Source organism: Rhinolophus hipposideros (genome assembly GCF_964194185.1).
Source record: "Rhinolophus hipposideros genome assembly, chromosome: 24".
NCBI classification, from domain to species: Eukaryota; Metazoa; Chordata; class Mammalia; order Chiroptera; family Rhinolophidae; genus Rhinolophus; species Rhinolophus hipposideros.
The window spans coordinates 4030162-4053120 of NC_138070.1; the positions used below are offsets into that span (position 1 = coordinate 4030162).

The following is a 22959-nucleotide window of genomic DNA, read 5'->3' on the forward strand; positions in this document are numbered from 1 at the left end:
CAGTAGACTATGTGGCTTCGATGAAAAGTTTAATTTAAAAATGAATAATACTTAAAATTAAATAGAAGCTGAGAATGAACTGACTATGACTAAAATGAAAATGTTTGTGTAACCGAGAACAGTCTGAGGCTGTCCATATAAAAAGATGCTCCAGGGTTAGAAAATGGGTATGCCACTGACAGCACGTCCCACACGAGGCACAAAGCATGCTTGTGAGGGCCACCCTATCACACTGTGTGCAGTGAAGTCATATTCTCAGCCATAGCCCCCCTGACAGGCTCTGCTCCGCCCCCCGCAGGCCACAACCTCCCGTGTCATCTTCTACCTCCTGTTTTCACCAGCCCGAATCAGCCTACGTGTGGCCAGAGAAAACTTCTTCGGGTGGAATTCTGATCACGTATATCACGCCTGTGGTCACCAACCTTCAGTGGCTCCTACTGCTCACTAAATTAAATCTCATTCTTCACCCCAGCCGTATGTCTTCTCCCTTGATACACTCAACCCACCTTTGTAGAAATGTTACTGTGTCTAGTGTAATTTAAACTTATTCCTCCGGGGGAGGAGTGAGGACAAAGAAGACTGAGGAATGTTCATTTTTACCTTATGCTCTTCTGTACTGTTTCCTTTTTTACAAAAACAAAAACAAACAACAGGTGTTTAATCACTTTTTGTGATTGAAAAAACACAACACTAAGCATAATTAAGTAACCCTACAAATTCAACATGGGGAAACGTGGCGTCCACGTCCCAGATGAGACAGACGGTGGTGTTACTTGCCAAAACTTCAATCTTGAAGTCATCTATCACGTATTTCCAGTACTGGGCAGAATTGATGCTGAAGGGGTCAAAGGTCAGGGTTTCCATGGGCGTGACCAGACTGTCCACTCTGCACAGGACATCGTCAATGCGCTTGGGGTCCCCCGTCACTGCTTTTAGTTCTGGACCAAATATGTTATAAAACTCCTCTATCACCTGTCCAGTCAAACAAAATAGGAGGAGGTCACCTTTTGGTTTTTTTTCATGAACATTCTCACTGCAAATGGATCTGCCTGAGGACAAGAATCATGTCCCATCAGTAACCCCCTTCCAGTCTAAACTTTGGTACCATGCCCACTGCATGCAGGATGAGATGCACTGACTCAGCGTTCTGGCCCCTCCCTACGTCCTCCACCCTCTTCCCATACTGCCCTCCCCTGCCTCCTTGTAGCCAATCAGCCCTTCCCGTTCCACCTTCCTTTCTGTCCCAGGACCTTTGCACTTGCAGTTTGAAGTGCCTAGCTAGTACCACTCATAGTTAAACAGCACTTTATCATGTCTGGCCCTTAACAACAGGTCAGGCCCCGATCCACACTTCCAGAGCACCCCCAACTATTCTTTTCATAGCTAGCTACCGCGTTTCCCCGAAAATAAGACCTAGCTGGACCATCAGCTCTAATGTCTTTTGGAGCAAAAATTAATGTAAGACCCGGCCTTATTTTACTATAAGACCTAGTATAATATAATATAATAAATATAATATAATAAATATAATATAATATAATACCAGGTCATATAAATTTTTGCTCCAAAAGACGCATTAGAGCTGATGGTCCAGCTAGGTCTTATTTTCGGGAAAACAGTATGTATCAGTGTGACAATCATGTCTTCCATCCATCTCTTCTATTAGACTGTAAGCGCCATGAAACCACAGACCTCAGCGTGTGACCAGGGCAGGCACACAGGCTCGGAAAGGGCCTGTGCTGGGCTTAAGGCTCTACTATTACCATCTTGAAATTAATTTTATCTTTGGACTTGTGTTTTATAAATGAAGTCTGATGGGAGAATGGGGCACGCGTGTGAGCAGAGGACATAAGCAGAATTTCCATGCATCCCATTCACATACAGCGAGTGGTGCCCCATGAGTAGACTTCCGTGGACCCACTACGTGCAGGAGTTCAGGGAGCCTCAAAGCCAGGACAGGTAAGCGGGTTACATTCCCAAGTGAGCAGGGATACTAACAGCTTGGAGAGGCCATGTTCTCCCTTCAAACCAGAGCTTCCAATGCAGAAAGAAAGCTAAGAAACGGTCTAAGATGGTCTAAAAAACACCTGACCAAGGAATACCGCACCATACTGCTCCTGACGCCTGGTACTTCCCTGGATTAGCCAACGATTCACGCTGGAGATGATGACATAGAAGGAACCAGAGAGGCAGGAAAACACGTAACTCCTTTACCTTGCAGCCCTTCCTTACTCATCAGAAAGCTGAAGGGAGGGAATGATGGTAGAATGTGCATGTGTCAGGAAGTGAAATAAAACAGCTGTGTTAGTTGTGGGCAGCGTTTCCACGGTTCTGGTAACAATGAAATAAATATACATGTACGCACGAGCCACCAGAAATGAAGTGTGCCTTGCGGTGATTCCACACAGGCTAAATGCCCTCACATTTGCATGTTAACCCAACACTGCGCAAGGTAAACATAGATGATAAAATTCATGCTGATAATTTAAACGTTTAATTTCTCTTCACTTTCTTTGCTACAGTCATGACAAACAAAAAAACCCCTGCAGAGGGAGGTGAGAAACGTCAGAAGAAAAGGAAAAGCTTTATATTTTAATACTTTTAACAGTGTTTTTCCCATGCTTTTTGAACAAAGGGTCCCACATTTTTGTTTGCACTGGCCCCGCAGTTACGTAGCCAGCCCCAGTTTTTGCTCATCAGTGTGTCTCTACAGCAAGCCCCGAGTTCCCGATAAACGCGCAGAATGAATGACTGGATGGACCTTCCTGAGACCAGGGCTGGCTAATTCATCCACGTGGCCACTAAGCCCTTTGTACATTCACTCAAAAGACAGAGTGGGAGCAGAGTGACAGGGAGGCACTGGCAGGTGGGTAGCAGTTTAAACAATGGGCAAGGACGACATGGCTTAAGGAGAATGAAGAGAGGTCTCAGACCGCCTTGGAGGAATTCCAACATTTAGTGGAAAGACAGAGGAGGAAGATTTTGCAAAGGACACTGAAAAGGAGGGACCACGGGTCAAAGGGACACCAAAAACAGGGGGAAGGCGGGAGGAATGTCACAGAAGACGAGGAAAAGTTGCAAAGGTCCTGTGTGCTCTGGATATTCCAGTATGTCCTGTCTGCTCTCCCTGCCAGACCCTCTGTCCCCCGGCTTGTACCTGACATGGCACAAGCCACTGTCAGAAAGCCACTGCTAGGAGAATGGACTCAGTACACTCAAGACATTAGCCAGTGTACGTCCTGAATGTTTTTTAACTTGTCATTTGCTGAGAATGGCTGAGGAACAATTATATTTTACCTTTAAGTCCACAGAGGAAAGCTTGGTTTGGGCTACTCTGTTGTGCTGTATTTCAATGACCTGTGGCTGTCACTACTTCCCACAGCTGTAGCACTGAATGGGCACAGACCTGCATGGACACGGCCACGGACAGAAGGACCTTGGCACCTGCACTGGCAGCTCTGGAAACCTATTCCTTACAGGACTTATTCAACATTTCTCATGGGCTGGATTTGTTATTTGGCTTGGCCAAGAATCCTGCCAAGGCTTTACTCTAGGCCATATGTTCTACGTGAATTCTTGGGAATATTCAATCCTAAGAAGAGGGAATTCCCAAGCATGGTTCTTTGGACACAGTATGATCCAAAAACATACAAGGATTTCATTTTGGAAGATGTGTTGCTTGAAAAGAAGCCTGATAGCAAGGGTGGGGTGGAGACAAGAGGACTTTGAAACCCCCAGCTCTTTTCTAGGGGGATGGGGCCGATGGCGGGGGAGGGACAAAGGAGTTTCCACACTGCTGCATGTGTGTGCCCTTTGCCCTTCAGCAGGATCCTTGCATTGCTCTCTCTCTCCTCCCCCATTGTCCTGCAAAGATGTGCCTTATCAGTTGTGAGTTTATAGGCAAAGCAATTCGCCAAATGGATATAAATGTTAGAAGAAAGCCAAACTGCTTTCCATCGGGCAAGTTCCAGCTCCTACCACCTTCGCATACCTTAAAGAACACACGCTCCAGCCTCCCTACCTGCAGGATGTCGTACAGATCCTGGCAGATGACAGCCATGTAATCCGTCCTCTGAAACAGCCGTTTGCGGTCGAACTCCCACCGGGCTTCTCTCCCCGAGGCCTCGATTTTGGCCCTGGTGTCAAAATAGGCCTTTTTCCACATGGTGAGGGTGTTTCTGGCCTCCAAGGTTTTGTGTTGTGCACTTGCTCGGTTTTCCCTGTGAAGCAGAGATCGGGTGATAGGGGGGAGGGGGAGCTGGGTGGGTCTGAGCCACGGTCACCAGGGGAGCAAGGTCCTCAGGGGAGAATTCTCACAGAGGAGCAGGGCCTGCCTGATATCATGGCCTAATCGTTACGAGCTTACAAGGCGAGCTGCTGCTCCATCCATTTGCAAGGGCGCAGCAGGAATTCTAAGCTGTAGCCCAGGCTGACCATCGCAGCAGCTGCCCGCCCAGTGTGCAAAGCTGAGGCTCACCCCATAAGCTTCCTGTGTGAGCATGAAGGGGAGCAGGCGGCCTTGGGGCCCAGGCCAGGAGTCAACAGTGGGGGCTGCAACACTGGAGCAAATGGATAATACCAAGATTTTGATACCTATGTCACATAGAGACTTTTTTTTTGTTTAATAAAGTGAAAAAAGGTCTGTCTCTTTCAACATTTGATCCTCAGAGGCTGCTCCACCTGAGGGAGCCTGGGGTCCAGGACTGAAGATCCTCTGACCCTGTGCCTCGGTCTCTCCAGGATGACTAAGGGGGAAGGTCCTGGTTAAAACAACATAATCTGTACTGCACACGATGGAGTATTATGTGGCCATAAAAAGGAATGAAGCACCGACACTCACAACATGGAAGGGCCTTAGATACGTGATGCTGAGTGAAAGCAGACAGACATAAAGGGCCACGTGTTGCAGGATTCCACGCGCATGAATGAGCAGAGCTGGCAAATCCATAGACACAGAAAGCAGATTACTGGTTGCGCAGCATCAGGAAAACTGGAAGGCGGGGGGGACAGCTAAAGGGCACGAGGCTTCTTTTTGAGATGAAGACAATGTTCTAAAACCGATCATGGTGATAGATGCCCAGCTCTGTGAACACACTGAACGCCACGGAAGTGTACGTGTTAAATGGGTGAACTGTACGCTGTGTGAATTACGTTTCAATAAAACTGTCTAAGACCTTAAGAAGGAACCGGCGTCACTTCTTACTTGAACAAAGTCCGCAGGTTCACCACTCGGCAGACTCTCTCGGCGATCTCCCAGGCGATGCGTTCCATGAGCGGGATCATCCTCTCATCCTTGTTGTAGTGTCGCGAGATGATCCACACCATCCTTAGCGCACTCATCATGGAGGGGATGGTTTCCAGGACAACGTGGAAGCTAGATCCATGCGTTATGTTCTAAGCGGAGAGGAGGAGGGGGAGGGGGAGAGAGGGAGAGAGACAGAGAGAGACAGAGAGAGAGAGAGAGAGGCAAACTTAGCCCTGGGGTCAAAGAGTTTTAATAAAGAAATCGTGTGTAGGAAGTTTCAGTCTTCTTAATACCCAAAAACAAAAAAAAGTGCTTATTATGGTATTATGGGAGAAAAATGTTTAACAAACCAAAGAAGTTTGAAATAGGTCTGTAGACCCTGTCATGGAAACAGACAAAATTTATAATTAGAACTAATAAAGCAATTTGCAGAAGTGTATATAAAGTATGTGTGTACACAAAATATACGCATATATGAATGTACTATATTTAGTGGCAAGAGTGCCCTAAATAAATCAAAGCTGCAGCTCTCAAAGTGACCTTAGCTACTGTTTCCCAGGGTATGTGTCCCTGGCAGGAAGTGAAATGATTTCAAAAGCATTCAGAACTTTTAAAAAGATATACTTCTTTTAATGTGTATTAGAAAAGCCCATGTAACTGGTGTCTCAAACGCATGACAGCACAGGTTTTACTGTTTAAGATGAAGCTAAATTACACACACACACACACACACACACATACACACACACACAAAGTCAACTTAAAGAAAAGTTAAGACTCTGGTGTACAAAGGGATGGCACACATCAGAAGTGGTACATGAGTGATGGAAGCCTGGCTCCCACTGATCTTTACAAACCGCTCATTCTGCAGAGAAGATAAACAAGCCAGAGAAGGAGGTGCTGCTGTCACTAACAGCAGCTCAGTGGCAGAGTCCATGGGACCTCGAGCCCTCGGACTTGCTCAGCTGTTACATCACTTACACAGTACCATGTGTGCGTGTGTGTATTTACACGTGTACCACGTGTACGGCTATACTCGTATCAGTTGCTGTCCTGAGACTGCTCCTGACATGCTAAGTTCTCTGCGTGCGGCAGTTTATTTGAAACTTCCAGCAACCACATAAAGCAAGTTTTCTCCTTGTGTCCATTTTCCAGAAAGGAGACAGGCTGACGGGCTGCATGCACCGATGTGAGGTGGGTGCTCCGAGCCCAGGCCGATTCCTACACACACAGTGCTCCCCACACACACGTCATCCCCTCTGCCACACAAACAGGACTTTTACTGGCCTTTTGGGACAAGAAGGATGATTCCTGGCCTCAGAATACTGTACCTGTGAGTGATACATCCAGAGGGGAAAGGAATTCCAAAAAAAGGAAATTATATTCATGTGTTGTTTGTGAGAATGTAAAAAATGGTGCAGTCAGTATAGAAAACAGTTTGTGACACCTCAAACAATTAAACACAGAATTAACATAAGACCCAGTAACTCTACTCCTAGGAATATATCCCAAAGAACTGAAAGCGGGATTCAAACAGGTATCTGTACACCCATGTTCACGGCAGCGTGATTCACCATAGACAACAGGTGGCAATGACCCATGTCCATCAAGAGATGATGGATAAACAAAATGTGACCTATATATATAATGGCATACGGGTGAGCTTTAAAAAGCAATGGAATTCTGACACAAGCTACAACATGGATGAACCTTAAAAACATTATGCAGAGTGAAATAAAGCAGACACAGAGGACAAATATTGTATGATTTCACTCGTATGAAACACCCAGAATAGGCAAGGCATAGGGACAGAAATCAGAATAGACGTAACCGGGGGCTGAGGCGAGGGGGGTAGTTATTGTTTAAGGGGTACAGACTTTCTGCAAGCGTTTTGGATATAGATAGTGATGATGGATACACAGCACTGTGTATGTATTTAATACCACTGAACTACACATTTACAAGTGGTTAAAATCATCAATATTATGTTATATACATTTTACCACAACTTTTTATGTGCTGAATAAAAGAAAGGAAGATACATCCATGTGAGGTCTAACTTACAGAACTGACTCTCCAAAGCGCAGCGCACCCAGCATACCTTGAAATGGCGCTCCACGGTGGAAAGAAAGCGCACGTTGTCAGAAGCCTCCATGTGAAACTTGAATAACTCAGTTAAGACTGGCTGCAGGTTGGCCACAAGCATAGACTCCGATTCCTTGATCACATCCAAGACTTTTCTGACTATTGGAAGCTTTGTTTGTTCATAGAGCGCACTTAGAGTTGCATTTCTTTCCCTCCAGAATTCAATTTCTGCCAGAGGACCATAACCCTGAGAGGTGACACAAATACAGAAACAATTGTCATCATTAGTATGCAGTGGACACCTGTGGGATTTCTCTAGCATCCATTCCCCTCTTCCCAATGCTCCATTTGCGGCCAGTCCGTACGAGGACTTCGGGGGTAGAGATCTGACCAGGAGTGCTAGACAAAGACACTTTGTCTCTCCCTGGACAGTGTGGGGATGTGGGGCCAGAAACTGCTACAAGGTGCTACCATGAAGGAAACTGGCCTGAAGAAGAAGCCCCCATAGAGAAGAGGACAAAACTGAGAGATTCACAGAGAAACACGGCCAGATCTTGATCAACCCGTACCTGAATCCAGCCATGCCTCTGGACTGTTCACTTACGTGAGCCAACAGATTCGTCCTTATTTATGTCAGGTGAGTTGGATTTCCTGTTTTGTTTTGGGTGGTTTTTTTTTTAAGATTTTTTATTGGGGAAGGGGAACACGACTTTATTGAGGAACAGTGTGTACTTCCAGGACTTGTTTCCAAGTCAAGTTGTTGTCCTTTCAATCTTAGTTGTGGAGGGCGCAGCTCAGCTCCAGGTCCAGTTGCCATTGCTATTTGCAGGGGGCACAGCCCACCATCTGTTGCAGGAGTCGAACTGGCAACCTGTGGTTCAGAGGACGCGCTCCAACCAATTGAGCCACCTGGGAGCTCAGCTCAAGGTACCACGTTCAATCTTAGTTGCAGGGGGGTCTGCCCACCATCCCTTGCGGGACTCAAGGAATCGAACTGGCAACCTTGTGGTTGAGAGCCCACGCTCCAACCGAGCCATCCGGGAGGCAGCTCAGCTCAAGGTGCTGTGTTCAATCTTAGTTGCAGAGGATGGAGCCCACCATCCCTTGCGGGACTCGAGGAATTGAACTGGCAACCTTGTGGTTGAGAGCCCACTGGTCCACGTGGGAATCGAACCGGCAGCCTTCGGAGTTAGGAGCACGGAGCTCCAACCGCCCGAGCCACCGGGCCGGCCCCCGGATTTCCTGTTTTGGGCAGCCTAAGCATCCTGACTGCCACACAGTATTTATTACCTCTATCCACCCAAGAAGGAACCTGGTAGCACACTACCATCAGAAAGCCCAAGAATTATACCTTGGCAATGTTTATTTTTACCTTTTAAGGAGGTCACAAAACAGTAAGAAGAGGGTCTAGACCACACAGATCCCCAGATTCCTGGCTCTTTCATGGGGAGGCAAGCATGAACTGTCCCAGGGATCTTCGAAAACACTGCACAAGGTACCTGCGGTGTCTTTTTCAGCTGTCCCTCAACAGCCGTGGATATCTGATTCAACCAGTTGATCACACATTGCTCCAAGATTTCCACAGTTTCCGGGTTAGCTGCCAGGACAGACACCTCTCCCTCTACGCTGATGCTTGGCATCTCTAACTTGATCTCACCTAGTAGAATAAAATTGGTCAAGTACTAGTTTGGGAAAAATGATTACAGACAGTAATATTCAAGCTCGTTAGCAGGCTCTTCTCTCCATACATCAGTATGATAAGGTCTGATGCATTCCCCGCCCTAATCTGTCTGTATCTCATCCTCTCTCATTAGAATGCAACTAAAACATTTTAGAGAATTCGATCATTGTTCCAGTGTTAAGCTCGATCAAAATGACTTAGTTTAGGGGGTGGGGGGTGGGTGATGAGGGTAAAGGGGATCAAATATATGGTGATGGAAGGAGAACTGACTCTGGGTGGTGAACGCACAATGGGATTTATAGATGATGTAATACAGAATTGTACACCTGAAATCTATGTAAATTTACTAACAATTGTCACCCCAATAAATTTAATAATAAAAAATAATAATAATAATAAAAATTTAAAAAAGAAAAAAAAATGACTTAGTTAAGCTGTTCCTGAATTTACAACCTAGTGACCTCCATTTAAAAACTGACCAACCAACCAGAGCTCAACAAATATTTGAAAAAAGCTTCATCATGAAACACAGTCCAAGATAAATCAGAAACAATGACCTCAGACGACAGTGAGAAAATGTAAAAAAAAAAAAAAAAGAAGAAGAAGAAAAAATATTTTAAGTCCCAACTATTGTCTCAAGAGATTTGAGACAATATGTCATCCATCAAATAAGAACAGGATGCGACAGAAAAGGTACAAAATCAGAGTACGAGATGTTAAAATTAAAAACATGACAGCTGATGTAAAAAATTCAATCAAAGGTTGGGAAGATAAAAGTTGAGGAACTCTTTAGGAAAGTAGAATACAAAGAGAGAAAACACGAGAAAAAAGATAAGACACAGAATCAACAGCATTCATTCAATAGGAATGTTAGTGAGAGAACAAGAGACAAATAGTGACAGATTACCAGGCAAATGTTTCAGACTGAAAGGCTAGGTCTTCCAATTGAAAACTCAGAATGCTTAGCAAAATGACCTACACACAGGTCCATCATCATAACATTTCAAAACACTAGGGATAAAGAGATGACCCTAAAATTCTATGTAAAGGAGAAGTGGGAGGAAGAGCATCCAATCTCTCATCAGGAATACTGAATGCTGGAAAACAATGAAGAAAACGATATCCAAAATTCTGTGCTAAAATTTTCAATTTAGACTTCTATACCCTGACAAATTATTAACTAACTGTGAAGACAGGATAACGTCCTTTACAGACGTGCAAGTTCTCATAAAATCATTTCCCATACACCTTTTCTTAAGAAGTTAGTTCAGGATGTATTCCTGCATAATGAAGGAGTAAAACCCAACTATGGAAAAAGGACACACTGCATCTGCGATGACAGCTGCACAACATGCTGGGACAGTGACAGCCCACATGGCAACAAGGGACACCGGACACTAGCAAGGAGGGCACCTACTACAATGAGGGGCTTTTGCAAAAACAAAAGAGGGTTGTACAAGGTATTTTTACAAGATATATTAAGGAAAGAATGGCAATTGAAAATGCTGAAGGAGGAAGGGAAAAGCTGTACAAGAAAGGAAAGATTATCAAAGCATACAACTCTGCTGTGCAGTAAACAATGTTCCCGTAGTCATTATAATGTAAAATACAGTTTACTATTTAATCAAAAGAAGTCAAGTAACTATGAAGGAAAGCGGATCCAAAGCCAGATATTCAGACAAAATCTTCCTGGTCATGCCAGGAAATAATGCTAATGTCTACAATTAAGAAGAAACAGCAGTGTCAGCACATACTTTGGAGATGTGGCAGTAATTACCAACAGAAACAGCTAAAGAATTAAGGAAGTCACCATGAGGAAGCAGAACTGACAGACAGGGAAAATGAGGCAGGGTCAGTGTTTCAACTCCTTAGTATCTGTTATTACTATTTTTGTTAAACCTTATGTATGTATTAAGAAAATATAATATGTACATATTTATTAATATATGTAATGTAAGCATATTAATGTATTAATATGCTACAAGCATACTAATTAATATGTTAATTAGCTATAAGCTATAAACATATAGCTTAATATAGTAAAGCTATACTTACTATATTAAAACTCACTCTGTGACAGAATACCTGACATTTATAAAAGAGATTATTCAATTGATAGCCAATAATTTACCAAAAGTTATTTGTAAATGTCCCCTAAATAAAAACAAATCTCTTCCTTGAAATAGTATTATAGAATAGGGTTTTGCAAACATTTACTTAAAGCTCCAGACAGCTAATATTTTAAGCTTTGCAGGTCAAGAAGCAAAACTGAAGATAGAATGTAGGTCCTCACATAACCATTTAAAAAACTAACCATTTAAAATCGTAAATGCTCCTCTTAACCCACAGGCCACACAAACACAGGCAGCCAGCTGTATGCTGACCCATTACAGAATATAAATTCATTTGCTTTTCTGGTGTTTTAAATAGTATATGCTTGTTGTAGAAAAATATGAAAAAAGAAAAGAAAAACCATCTTATTCTCATAAGCCAGTCAGTGATATTCACCAATGACATTTTAGTGCACTTTCCGCCAGTATTTTATCTATAACACAAAAACATGTTCACTCACCTACTTTTAACATCAAAAATAAGACACATAAATCATATGTAAGGTTAGAAGAAATAATTTTCACATTTCTGCTATTTTATACCAATTCAAGGAGGGTGAGAAAAGAGTTAGGCAGACACAAGACAGTGAAGGAGAGAGAGTTACCAAGGGAGAAATTGCACTTCTGGGGGTAAAAAAAAGAAAAAAAAAAAACAACAACAACAAAAAAAACACTCTAAAATACAAGCCTGTAAAAACATTTCTTTAGCAAGTTTGGACCTCTATACTTGTTACGAGTCTTCTCATTTCCAACAGAGAAAATTCCTATAAAGTGGGGTGTGTTAAATTTTACTTTAAAAGGGGGAAAAGTTTATTTTCCTAGAACAGCAGTGTTATTTTACAGACCTAAATAGCTCTCGCTGACAAACGCTGGTGGCTTTTCACAATGTGGAACTCACACACTAGACATAACCCTCAAATGGGACTCATGTTCCTCACTACGCAGCTTCTTGACCTCCCTGCTCTCCACTCATGACATATACTCTCCCATCTACCCAGACTCTGGGAATCTTGTCTGCCACCCACCCCATCCAGTGAGGTGCAGAACAGCTCACCCAACAGTAGCTGCTGCCAGCCCCCGATGTGTCGGGCCCTGGGTTGTGGACACAAAGATAGGTAAGCAGCCTTCAATCTCTTCTTCATGGAAACGCCATTCCATTCAACCTCCCTTCATTTGTTCAGGCCATTCTCCCTGCCTGAAATGTGCTTGCTCACCAACTCTACCTACTAAAGCATTGCTCATCATTTCAGATGAGGTCAAATGCCACCTCCTTCAGGAAGTCTCCTTTGATTTCCCTACCACCACCAATTCTCCAACATGGTCACCCTCTTCCAAACCCTATAGACCTCAGTATCTTTCTCAAGCTCCTTAATTCAGCCATAGTTCTTTGGCATCAGATTATAAGATCCTTGAGGGCAAGCATTCGTCATTTCTCTTTGTGTCCCTTACAATGACCAGTTCAGTGTCTTTCATATTGTGAGCAGCTAAATAACAATGATCGTTACAAGATCATTGAAGCCTTACCTTCAAGTTGCTGCACTGTTCTCTGAATATTACTTGCAAATTTCTGGATGTTCATTAAAAATTCATCCCGTATTAAGTGACTGCTATGATATTCTACTGCTTCCCCAGGCATGTTAGGTAGGTGGTCCCTTTCAATGTCAAAAGAGCCAGCGATTTCTCCGGGTATGAATGCCATGGTCGCATCCTTGTGCTGATTAAAGGACAAACCTGGCAAGAAAACCTGAAATGCCAAGTTTATGAAACAAATCACATGATGTCATGTCACGTTCAATGATTCATGCACTTAGGTTACTTCTGGCTCTGAATATCCTATAACGGGAGGTACGAATATAATAACAGAGCCTGAAATGTAAGAGCTGCCAACTACCTACCTGTGGAATAAGTGAATCAGATGGCTTTAATCCTTAAAACACTGAGATTTCTTCCTTTGTCCATATTTACCTGACATATAAGACCCTTCAGCAAATGAAGCACATTCGCATTTATAATCCCGTACTCCAGCATTTTGGGCATAGTTTCCATAGCTTCCCTCATGTCGCTGGCTTCCGAGATTGTCTCTACATGGGAATAGATTCAGAGGGTGAGATGAGGGAGGAAATAGCTAACGGTTAACATTTCCAAGTAAACAGGAATCCGCTCCTTCTTCCCGACTAGCTACAAAGGAACATTTCAGTCACAGACTCAGAATACACACTAATTCCTATTCAAACGAATCCTGGGGCCTGGAAGATGCTGAAATAAATACAGACGCACTGTAGTTCACAGGTTCACACAAGCAGAACCCAAGAACTACATACAGGAGCTGACTTGGGAGTGTCTGCACCGGACAAGGACAGAAACAACTTGGGTCTCCTAGAAAGATTTGTGGGGTTCCTCGCTTTGCCTGTCTTCCCTTCCCCAACAACGCCTCCCCAGTTCTTCTCCAAAGTACCTTCTGAGTCATGGGTTCTTTTAAAGACATGTTTGCTAACAGTCTACCCTTCTGACTGGGTTCGACATGTATTTACTTCACCCGACCAAAAATCAATCAGCACGGTCAGTAGACATTCAACTGTCACTTGGACACCTCCCTAACCTAATTTGGAAACAAAGTGGAAACACAATAAATATATCAACTGAGGCAATTATTTCACAAAGCTTCAGTTTTTAGGCATTTTCCCATATCTGTGTAGACGTGCACTATTCTTTGTCTAATACATTTCTTTATATCAAACGCTTCTTTAAACAAATTTAGTTTAAAGAGAAGCTGTGTAAGAACCCAATATGATAGAAAGCTTGACATCAAGGAAAGATAACCATAGAGAAACAAATAAAACGAGAATGAACAGTAATAAAGTCGGTAGCAAAATCAGGGTAGACGCCGCTGGCACCCTGCCCACGGCCTGTGTGTGGTGATTCATGCTGCCAGCCAGGGAAGCACTGAGCTGGGACCCGCTCCTTGGACGGACAGGTTGAGATCTGAGAACTGTAACAGGAGTGGCGAGTGGCCTGCTGGGAGCGAGGGAGCGCGAGGCTAGTAATGCTAGGCTCCTACTGCTTGTTCCCATGCATCTGGGAAAAAAGAATTACAGATGCTTAGCGGTAAACTCCTGACCCAAAATCCCATGAAAGTTCAAAAAAGAAAAAAAAACAGAAATGTGATTATTTGCTCTACAATGGAAGGTGAGTCCTAATACGCAGCTATGCACAGCCAATATTGGTTGGGAGGTGGAGGCAGAGGCAGAAGAAATGCGGAAAAGTGCAGGGGGGGAGAGTAGAGAGACCGCCTGAATCAATACAGCAAGAGGAAGGGCCAGGGGTCAGAAGAGACCACAGAGTGACAGTCACTGAGGGAGTTGCTAAAAAAACCAGGTGGCGCCCAGGGTGGACGAGCACAGCAGGAATGCACGGTGGGAACATTCCACTCAAAAGTTACCCTACAAGGTATGAACTTGGCCTCTGAGCAGCTCCTCTGTTTTAAATCATACAGCCACACGGAGAAAGCCCACCAAAGCTCATCTTACAACTCGTGGTCATGTCATTTTGAATCTTCCTCTAATTGTTACAAATAGAACTAAGACTAGATCAATATTCATATAGTTAATTCTCATTATCCGTGGCAGTTTTGTTCTATAATGTGCCGCAGACACTGAATCAGCAAATACTGAACCATCGCTCCTACCCTGTTTCCCCGAAAATAAGACCTAGCCGGGCAATCAACTCTAATGCATCTTTTGGAGCAAAAATTAATATAAGATCCTGTATTGCATTGTGTTGTACTGTATGTATTGATTCTATTATATTACATAAGACCCGGTCTTATAGTGAAGTAAGACCAGGTTTTATATTAATTTTTGCCCCAAAAAACACATTAGAGCTGACTGTCCGGCTACGTCTTAAAAATATGGGTTGAGGTTCCTGTGAGACTCTGGTCTCCATATTTTCATCAGCCATCAAAATATAACCTTGTTTTGTGTGTGTTTCAGTTTAAATACACCTTATTTAACATAATTATTAGTTCATTAACACTGACCTCACCACCAACAGCACTGCAACTCACACCTGAGAAGCTTATCTGACACACATTTCTCCCTGAGGCATGTCACAGCCCCCCTGCACTCAGGGACACTGACAGGGCTTCAGCACTTTGCTTGAGGCCATTTTAATAGTGAAATCACCAACAAAAAAACACCAAAATGTGAAAATGGTGGCACTACACAGAGCACACAAGGATGCTTGCTTACAATTTGAGCTGAAACCAAAAGGCAGAGTGTCAGTCACCTTGTTCAGCCAAGCTGGGTACATGCATCTTGGATGACCCCAGTGTTTTCTCCTTGCACATGTCCTTGAATGACCTTGGAAATACTGCAAGTATTGATTCAGGGGTCATAAATAATTTTGGGTGAGTAGGTGAATTTTCAAATATGGAATCCATGAATAATGAGGCTTGAATACAGTAATAAAAAATTATATTCTCAAGAAAGTGTAAAAATTAAGAATCTCACACATCCACACAGGCCTTCATGCACACGCGTGCGTGCACACACACACACACAGACACACACACACAGGCGCAGGAAATATACCTTCTGTATTTCTGAGAAAAAACACCACATTCTGGTCCAGAAACTGCTCAGGAACAGGAGTACAAAGAACATGAAGCTGCGTCTTGTCCACGATGCGCTTAACCATTTTCTGAAACGTGGGGAACAAAAACCCATCACACTGAGACATATCCATTCACCCAAACAACATAATATCCAGGTACACCTGAGCGCTCCTCACAATGGCGGTTGAGCTCACGTCCTGACAATGCAGCCACAGCTGCACAGCAGGTGCCAGTGGGTCACACAGGTGAGTTAAAATGCACCCAGACTCTCAACTCTAACTCTTCCATTAACTGCCCAAGGCAGCCACACTTGAATAAACTGACCTAGAGAAAGACAAGAACGAGTTTTTCTAGGCTAAACTGCAACAAACCAGGATTGCATTTGGCTTTGGGGGTGGGGCACAGTCACAAAGCAGGTAAGTGTAATTTCATTTAGCACACACAAACCAGGCTGAAAGCTCACATCCTAGCTTTAGTGTCCACCCTAGGATTTATGCAGGAAAGGGTTAACTCCGTGGGCTGGGTTGTCCAAACCCAGTACATTCCAAAGTTTTTCAATTTGGCTCTGAACCAGCTGCTGGGTGATCACTACTAAGCTTTTGGAATATCCTGCCTGATATGCGTGACTCTCTACACCTGGGGCTTTGGCTGCTCATGCCCGATAGTTTATACTAACACTTATTTATGGTGAAGGCCTGTGTTTGTTTGCCTGGGGCCCTGAGTCACACTGAATCAGTCTGACCTCTGTGGGTATGGGGGAGTGAGTAACTAAGGTCAGACATGTGGGTACTTCATGCCTATGTGACTGACACCCAATAAAAACCCTGACACCAAGGCTTAGGTGAGCTTCCGTGACAGACAAAACTTCATACATGCTGTCACACGGAGCTGCTGGGACAATTAGTGCTGCCCATGTCCTCACACCACTGGGAAAGGACAACAGGAAGCTGGCGCCTGTTTTCTGCTGGACTCTGCCCCATGTGCCTTTTTCTTTTGTTGATTCTAATCTGCATCCTTTTACTGAAATGGACTATAACCACAGGTATGAAAGCTTTTCTGGGTGCTGCGAGTCATTCTGGTGAATTATTCAGCCTGAGGGGGGTGTTGGGGACACCCAACACAGGATTCTATCAACTCCATTCCAATAGGACGCGTTCCCTGTATGACCTGTCAGTTACCCAGACTCATCGGAGGGTACAAAATTCCCACTACCACCTCCAAGGAGGAGAAAGCCACACGGACCTTGGTAGGCAGGCTTTCTAAATGCTCTTTGTTCACTTCTTCATTCTCGATGTCGATGGAACTGTCTCTCAGCTGCAAACTCTTAACTGCAAAACAGTATTCAATGAGCAAGATGAACTAATCAGAAATTGGGTTTCCTCCCATCAAGACCAGACATGCATTTTGTACAACAGCATATTTCATTCAATAGGCATGTTATCAAGAAGCTGTACTTACATTTTTTACAAATGAATTCTATTGTAGACTTGACACATTATAATTACAAGTACACTTAGGAGTGGATGAAATGACAAGTTTTATGTGATGTATATTTTACCACGATAAAAAGAAAAGAAAAATATACACTTAAATATTGACTTGGAAGTAACATTATTTTGCTTTGTTGGAGAAAACTTCCGTCTGTCTTATCAAAAGCCAACTTAGACAAGCGTAATTAAGAATGGCCAACCTTGGGCCAGCCCAGTGGCTCAGGTAGTTAGAGCTCCGTGCTCCTAACTCCAAAGGCTGCCGGTTCGATTCCCACATGGGCCAGTGGACTCTCAACCACAAGGTTGCCAGCTCGATTCCTTGAGTCCCGCAAGGGATGGTGGGCAGAGCCCCCTGCAACTAAGATTGAACGTGGCACCTTGAGCTGAGCTCCCAGATGGCTCAGTTGGTTGGAGCGCGTCCTCTCAACCACAGGTTGCCGGTTCGACTCCTGCAACGGATGGTGGGCTGTGCCCCCTGCAACTAGCAATAGCAACTGGACCTGGAGCTGAGCTGCGCCCTCCACAACTAAGACTGAAAGGACAACAACTTGACTTGGAAAAAAGGCCTGGAAGTACACACTGCTCCCCAATAAAGTCGTGTTCCCCTTCCCTAATAAAACCTTTAAAAAAAAAAAAAAGAGAATGGGCAGCCTTTATTTCTAAACTTGTAGTCCTGCGCTCACAGTCTTTACAATGAAGGGGATTACGCTTTGGTTAAAAATAAATTCTCCTAATATATGGTGATGGAAAAAGAACTTATTCTGGGTGGTGAGCACACAATGTGATATAGATAATGTATTACAGAATTGCACACCTGAAATCTATGTAACTTTACTAACAATTGTCACCCCAATAAACTTTAACTTTAAAAAAATAAAATAAATAAAAAATAAATTCTTCTGAAAAAATGAAGATGACTAAAGGAGACACTGAACATCACCCAAATCCTTTTTCCCTCTGATTTTCAAATACTCAGTAAAGTCACGTGTCTAATCTACAGCTTCTGCTTTTGTAAGGGAAAGTGAATCGTGGGATAAATGGGAAACGAGGGGAGTGTTTACCTCTGCTGGTGATGTGGGTGGTCTGAGGCAGGATTCCTCAGTGTCAGACTGTGGACACTTGAGGGAGGGTCGTTATTGCTCGGGGGGCTGTCCTGAGCACTGCAGACATTTAGCTCCCTCCCGGGCCCCTCCCCACTAGACACCAATCACACCCACCTTCCAGTTGTGACAACCCAAAACGTCTCCAGACGGCACCAAAGGTCTCCTAAGGGCCCAAATCACCCCCAGTTAAGAACCGGTAAAGAACCGTGTCAGAGCACGTAGCTAAAGCCACTTCGTCTCTACACGACAAACAGTGCAAAGCCTGCAGGGAACAGCGGCGTCACGGGACACCCAAGTGCACCCACAGCAACTTCTCTGGTTTAGACAGTTCAGCAGGTTGGAAGCAAAATCCTTGACGCTTTTGAGCCTCAGATTTGCCAGAAGAAATGGCCTGTGCAGTTGGCACGGTGAGCAGCCTTCCCCGAGCTGTGACCGTCTTGCCCGCACGAGGACGGGCGTTCTCCGCCGTGTCCTATACTGGCTGGCATAGTGGCCCCCAAGTCCCGTCCCCCCAGAACCTCGGGATGTGAACGTGTTTGGAAATGGGGTCTCTGCAGATGCACTGAGTTAGGATGAGGTCGCACTACGGAGGGCGGGCGCTGACCCCATGACTGCGCCTTATGAGCTTGTGCCTGAAAAGCAGGTTGGTGGGAGGGCACCTCACAGGTGAGCGTCCTCGCGCTCAGGCCCCAGGCCCAGCAGAAGCTCTTCCCAAAAGGCCGGTCTTTGCCGCCGGCCAGCCCTGTCCCTTGTCCCCTGTCTCTGCCTCCGGGTGACACTCAGACGTGCCGCTCAGACCCTCCGTCTAACGTGTGGCCGCCTCCCGGGAGCCCGGAGCCTTAACCATCCGTAGTCCCATCCCTGCCTTGCTTTCCCCACCCCCACGTAGTCGTCCTCCCGAATCCCAAATGCACGAGGGAAACGGCCACGCGGACACTCTCTGGGACAGGCGCGCGCTCCCCAGCACGGGGTCAGTTTGGCTCCCGGAAAACTCCTATAAAAATTCCCCACAGGTTTCGGCACCTCCGTACTTCCTACCAAGGCTCGGCCTCCTGAACGGCTAAGAACCAGGAACGGAAAGTCGGGGCGAGGACCCTTCCTCCGGGAGAATGCGCCCTCCGCCCGGCCCACCCGTGTGAGTGACCGCCCAAGACCACACCTGACACGTGATCCACGGACTCGATTTTCTCAGACCTCGTCTCTTCTTCCTCGTCTTCCCTCTCAGACGCGGCAGGTATGTCATCGTCTTCACAGCCACATAAAAGGGAAGAGAAAAGAATGTCACTGTCTCACTACATGAGTCACCTGGAGGGTCGGGATGTGCCAGGACACTCAGGCTTATTAGCCGGCGGGAGGAGGTCAAGAACCGGAAATGACCTCGGTTGACCCGGAAGCTGATCCCGGGCAGACAGAGGTTCCCTCACCTGCTCCTGACCTTGGAACGTCCGTTCCGCCCATCAGCCCTGTGGGCCATGTTTTCAAGGACGCAGCCTGAGAGCCATCATGGTGAGCCTGTCTGCACGGTGACCGTGCCTGACCCCACGGAGGCCTCTCTATGAACTACGACCCTGGTGGGCGGGCAGGCAGAGACGTCCTGGCCCTCGTCGTGCAGCGCCCGCCATGAGGCCCGGATGGAAGATCCCCTGCTTATTAAAACCGCCACCTACTAACGTGGAGTAGGCTGCCCCTTTTCTCTAGGTGCCCTCTGTTGCAGAGGCCAGCTTGGGAACCAACACAGCCATACAAAGCTATTCCGGGTCCCACGAGCAGCCTGGGGTAACAGGAAAGGAAGACTTGTGCAAAGTCTCCAGGAGATGGAGGACACGAGGACCATCACACAGTCACAGCAGGCCCACGAGACATAGACGTGGCCAGCACACACACAAAGGGGCTCCGCTCCACTAATTAGCAAAGTGCAAAGCAGAGGAAGCAAGTGACGTGGGAGCGCTCCCTCACGACCAAAGTTTTCAGCCTCCGCACTACAGAAATTTTCAGTCTCCTTTCCCCTAGTTTCTTAGCTCCTTAGGCCCTGGCTTTTATTTCTCTTCTAATCAGTTTCTGAATCCTAGACTAAAGATTGCTCCCGGCCTGAACCACAGACTGTCGCTCAGGTGACTACGGAAAAGCCTGTGACTTCCCGACATCCCCCAGGCCTTTCCGGACCCCCCAGGCCAGCGTACTTGCTGATTGTCATCCTGGAAGCCTAATGTCCTTTCTGACCCATTCTGGGCCCAGCTCCTGGACAACTGATGCCACCTGAATGACAAGGGCCACAGGCTCTATAGAGCGAATGAATTTATTACTTAAAATCTATTTTTCCTCATTTAGGGGCCTTGGGGATACAGACGATTCCCCAGCAAGACTGCCAGTCCCAACCAAAGAAGCCAGCACGGTCTTCCAGGCGGATTTCTAGGCCCCTTCCTCTCATCTGAGATCAGATAGGACGAGAGTTCCGTGAATCCCCAATAGGTAGGGACAGCTCTACGCCCCGTCCAGCAGGAAGCAGATACAGAAGAAAAGACTTTCTGTCCCTCAACTTCTCATAGAGATTTTATGGGAATCACGTCTCTCAAGGGGAAACCAAGGCAGGCAGTTAGAGATAGACATCGGGTCTGCATTCCTGCATAACCCATAGTATTCAACCACCTAAACGACCTCCCCTCTCTGTCCAAAACTTCCCCTTTTTATTGTAATTATCTACCCCTATGAGGAACAAATGGGTACAAAATACCCATCTAGATTAAACCGGCCACTCACACCTGCTCAGTTTAAAAAGATGAGGTAATAGCCTCCTGTCAATCACAGGTGTCAATCAAGTGGTCCCATGCCCGGGAAGGAACAGCCCGTTCTAGAGAAAAAATGATAAAAACTCCAAATCCTTGCCAGTCAGGCCCTTTTTGAGCCCGGGTCCTTGGCCCTTTGGGCCTTTTTGCGTTTTGAGCCTCTTCCTTTGTTCCAACTTGAGCCCTTGGACCATTTCGCCTTTGAGCCCTTTTTGCTCCTAATGATGCCACCTTGGGCCCTTGAGTCATTCTCTACTGCTGGGGTCCGCTTCTATTTCCTTGAAGCTTACTATCTTTTCTAAGAAACTGTGTTTTCACCACTTCATCGGTATCTCATTCAATTCTTTGCTCAAGACGCTAAGAACCTGGACACCCTCCGAGAAGAGCCCACCCTCCGGTAACAGAAGTGCTTCCACCTGTCATCTATGGCATAAATTATAGATTGACAATATCCAATATTGGCAAGGCTGCTGGCAAACAGGCACCTCATTACCACTGGGTGTGGACTGGCAGGGTCCCAAACTGTAAATACACTCACCCACTAAACCAGCAATTCCACTTTTATAAATCTATCCCACAGAAATACAGTGTCAAAAGTAGGTGTAGATTGTTCCATTGTAAAATAAAATACTGTGCAAATGGATACATAAAATATAGTACATCTATGTACTTAATATCTGTAAAATTAGGTAGATCTATAAGTATTGACATGAAAAATTCTCCAAGATGTATTTTAGGGGGACAAGATGTATGTGAGGGGGACAACCTTACATCTGTAAGTCATAAAATAATATATAGATAGATAGATAGAGATATAGATATCTATAGTACGATCTTACTATTTTAGGAACTCTATATACTCATATAATCATTACATACATACTATATGTAGAGAGAAAGATGCAGATGACTCATAGACATAGGTAGGTAGGTAGACAGACAGACAGACAGACAGACACAGATTTAGAAAAGATCTGGCAGGATACATACCAACTAACAACAGTGGTTACCTATAGGAATGGTAATAGGGCTTAAGGGACTGTGAAGGGTTGCTTTTTCACTTTTTACCTTAGATAATTGTTATGTGAATTTTAAAAAGAACATCTTCCAGTAATACTTGTGTAAATTTTAAAAATGTAAGCGAGCTATTAAATGATACGTATGATATGATTCCATTTTGTGATTTTAAGAAACAATATATGCTAACCTATTAGAACGCATCTTGGGCTAGCTGCTGCTCGAGGAGACATCCGTCTTGCCTCACCCCCCACCCTCCCCAGCATCTATTTGTCTCCATTCTTGTAATTTTTAACTGGGAGGAGAGAGAAGTCTTGACCGGGGGAGGGGCAGAAATAGAGAGAAAAGAGGGACAAAACGACATGCACTGGCCCCACTCCAGGCCCTTTGGACATACCAGAGCCCCCATAAAGGGTCTAATAAAAGTGTCCAAGGGTCTTTGTGAGCCTGTAGGCTCCGAAAGCAAAGGATGAGTGACAATGTGGCACACGGGCTAGGGAGGAGGTCCGTTCTCCCCATTGCTGTCCAGAACTCAACACCCAATGCCATTCTGGTGCCTGCAGGACCTGCAGCGCTGCGTATCCAGGGACAGCATCCTCAGCAGGGAACACGCTGGCATTCTCAGGATGTGGTGACAATGGAGAAGAGCCAGAAAAGGAGGGGAAGACCGCGGGAGAGTTGGAGGCAGCCCAGAAACAGATCGTGGCCTGAGGGAGATTTCCAAGCACCCTTTGGAGGGTCCAGGAAATAACCAGGAGGACCCTCTGGAGTGAGACTGAAATCAGCTTCCACATAGAATGGGGACATCCAGCCAGGAGACACCGGGCTAAAC

General features: G+C 45.3%; 1 protein-coding gene across 1 annotated transcript in view; it reads right to left on the reverse strand.

Moving 5' to 3' along the window:
* DNAH10 (dynein axonemal heavy chain 10) overlaps positions 1-22959 on the reverse strand; it is a 125750-nt gene that overhangs the window by 101185 nt on the left and 1606 nt on the right. Inside the window, exons 2-11 of the mRNA XM_081037124.1 lie at positions 19487-19573; positions 16977-17062; positions 15712-15820; positions 13088-13203; positions 12647-12866; positions 8830-8987; positions 7347-7577; positions 5204-5394; positions 4022-4220; positions 778-972 (exon numbers count right to left, since the gene is read on the reverse strand). Coding sequence (XP_080893250.1) covers positions 778-972; positions 4022-4220; positions 5204-5394; positions 7347-7577; positions 8830-8987; positions 12647-12866; positions 13088-13203; positions 15712-15820; positions 16977-17062; positions 19487-19573 — 1592 coding nt within the window. The remainder of the gene's footprint in view (positions 1-777; positions 973-4021; positions 4221-5203; positions 5395-7346; positions 7578-8829; positions 8988-12646; positions 12867-13087; positions 13204-15711; positions 15821-16976; positions 17063-19486; positions 19574-22959) is intronic.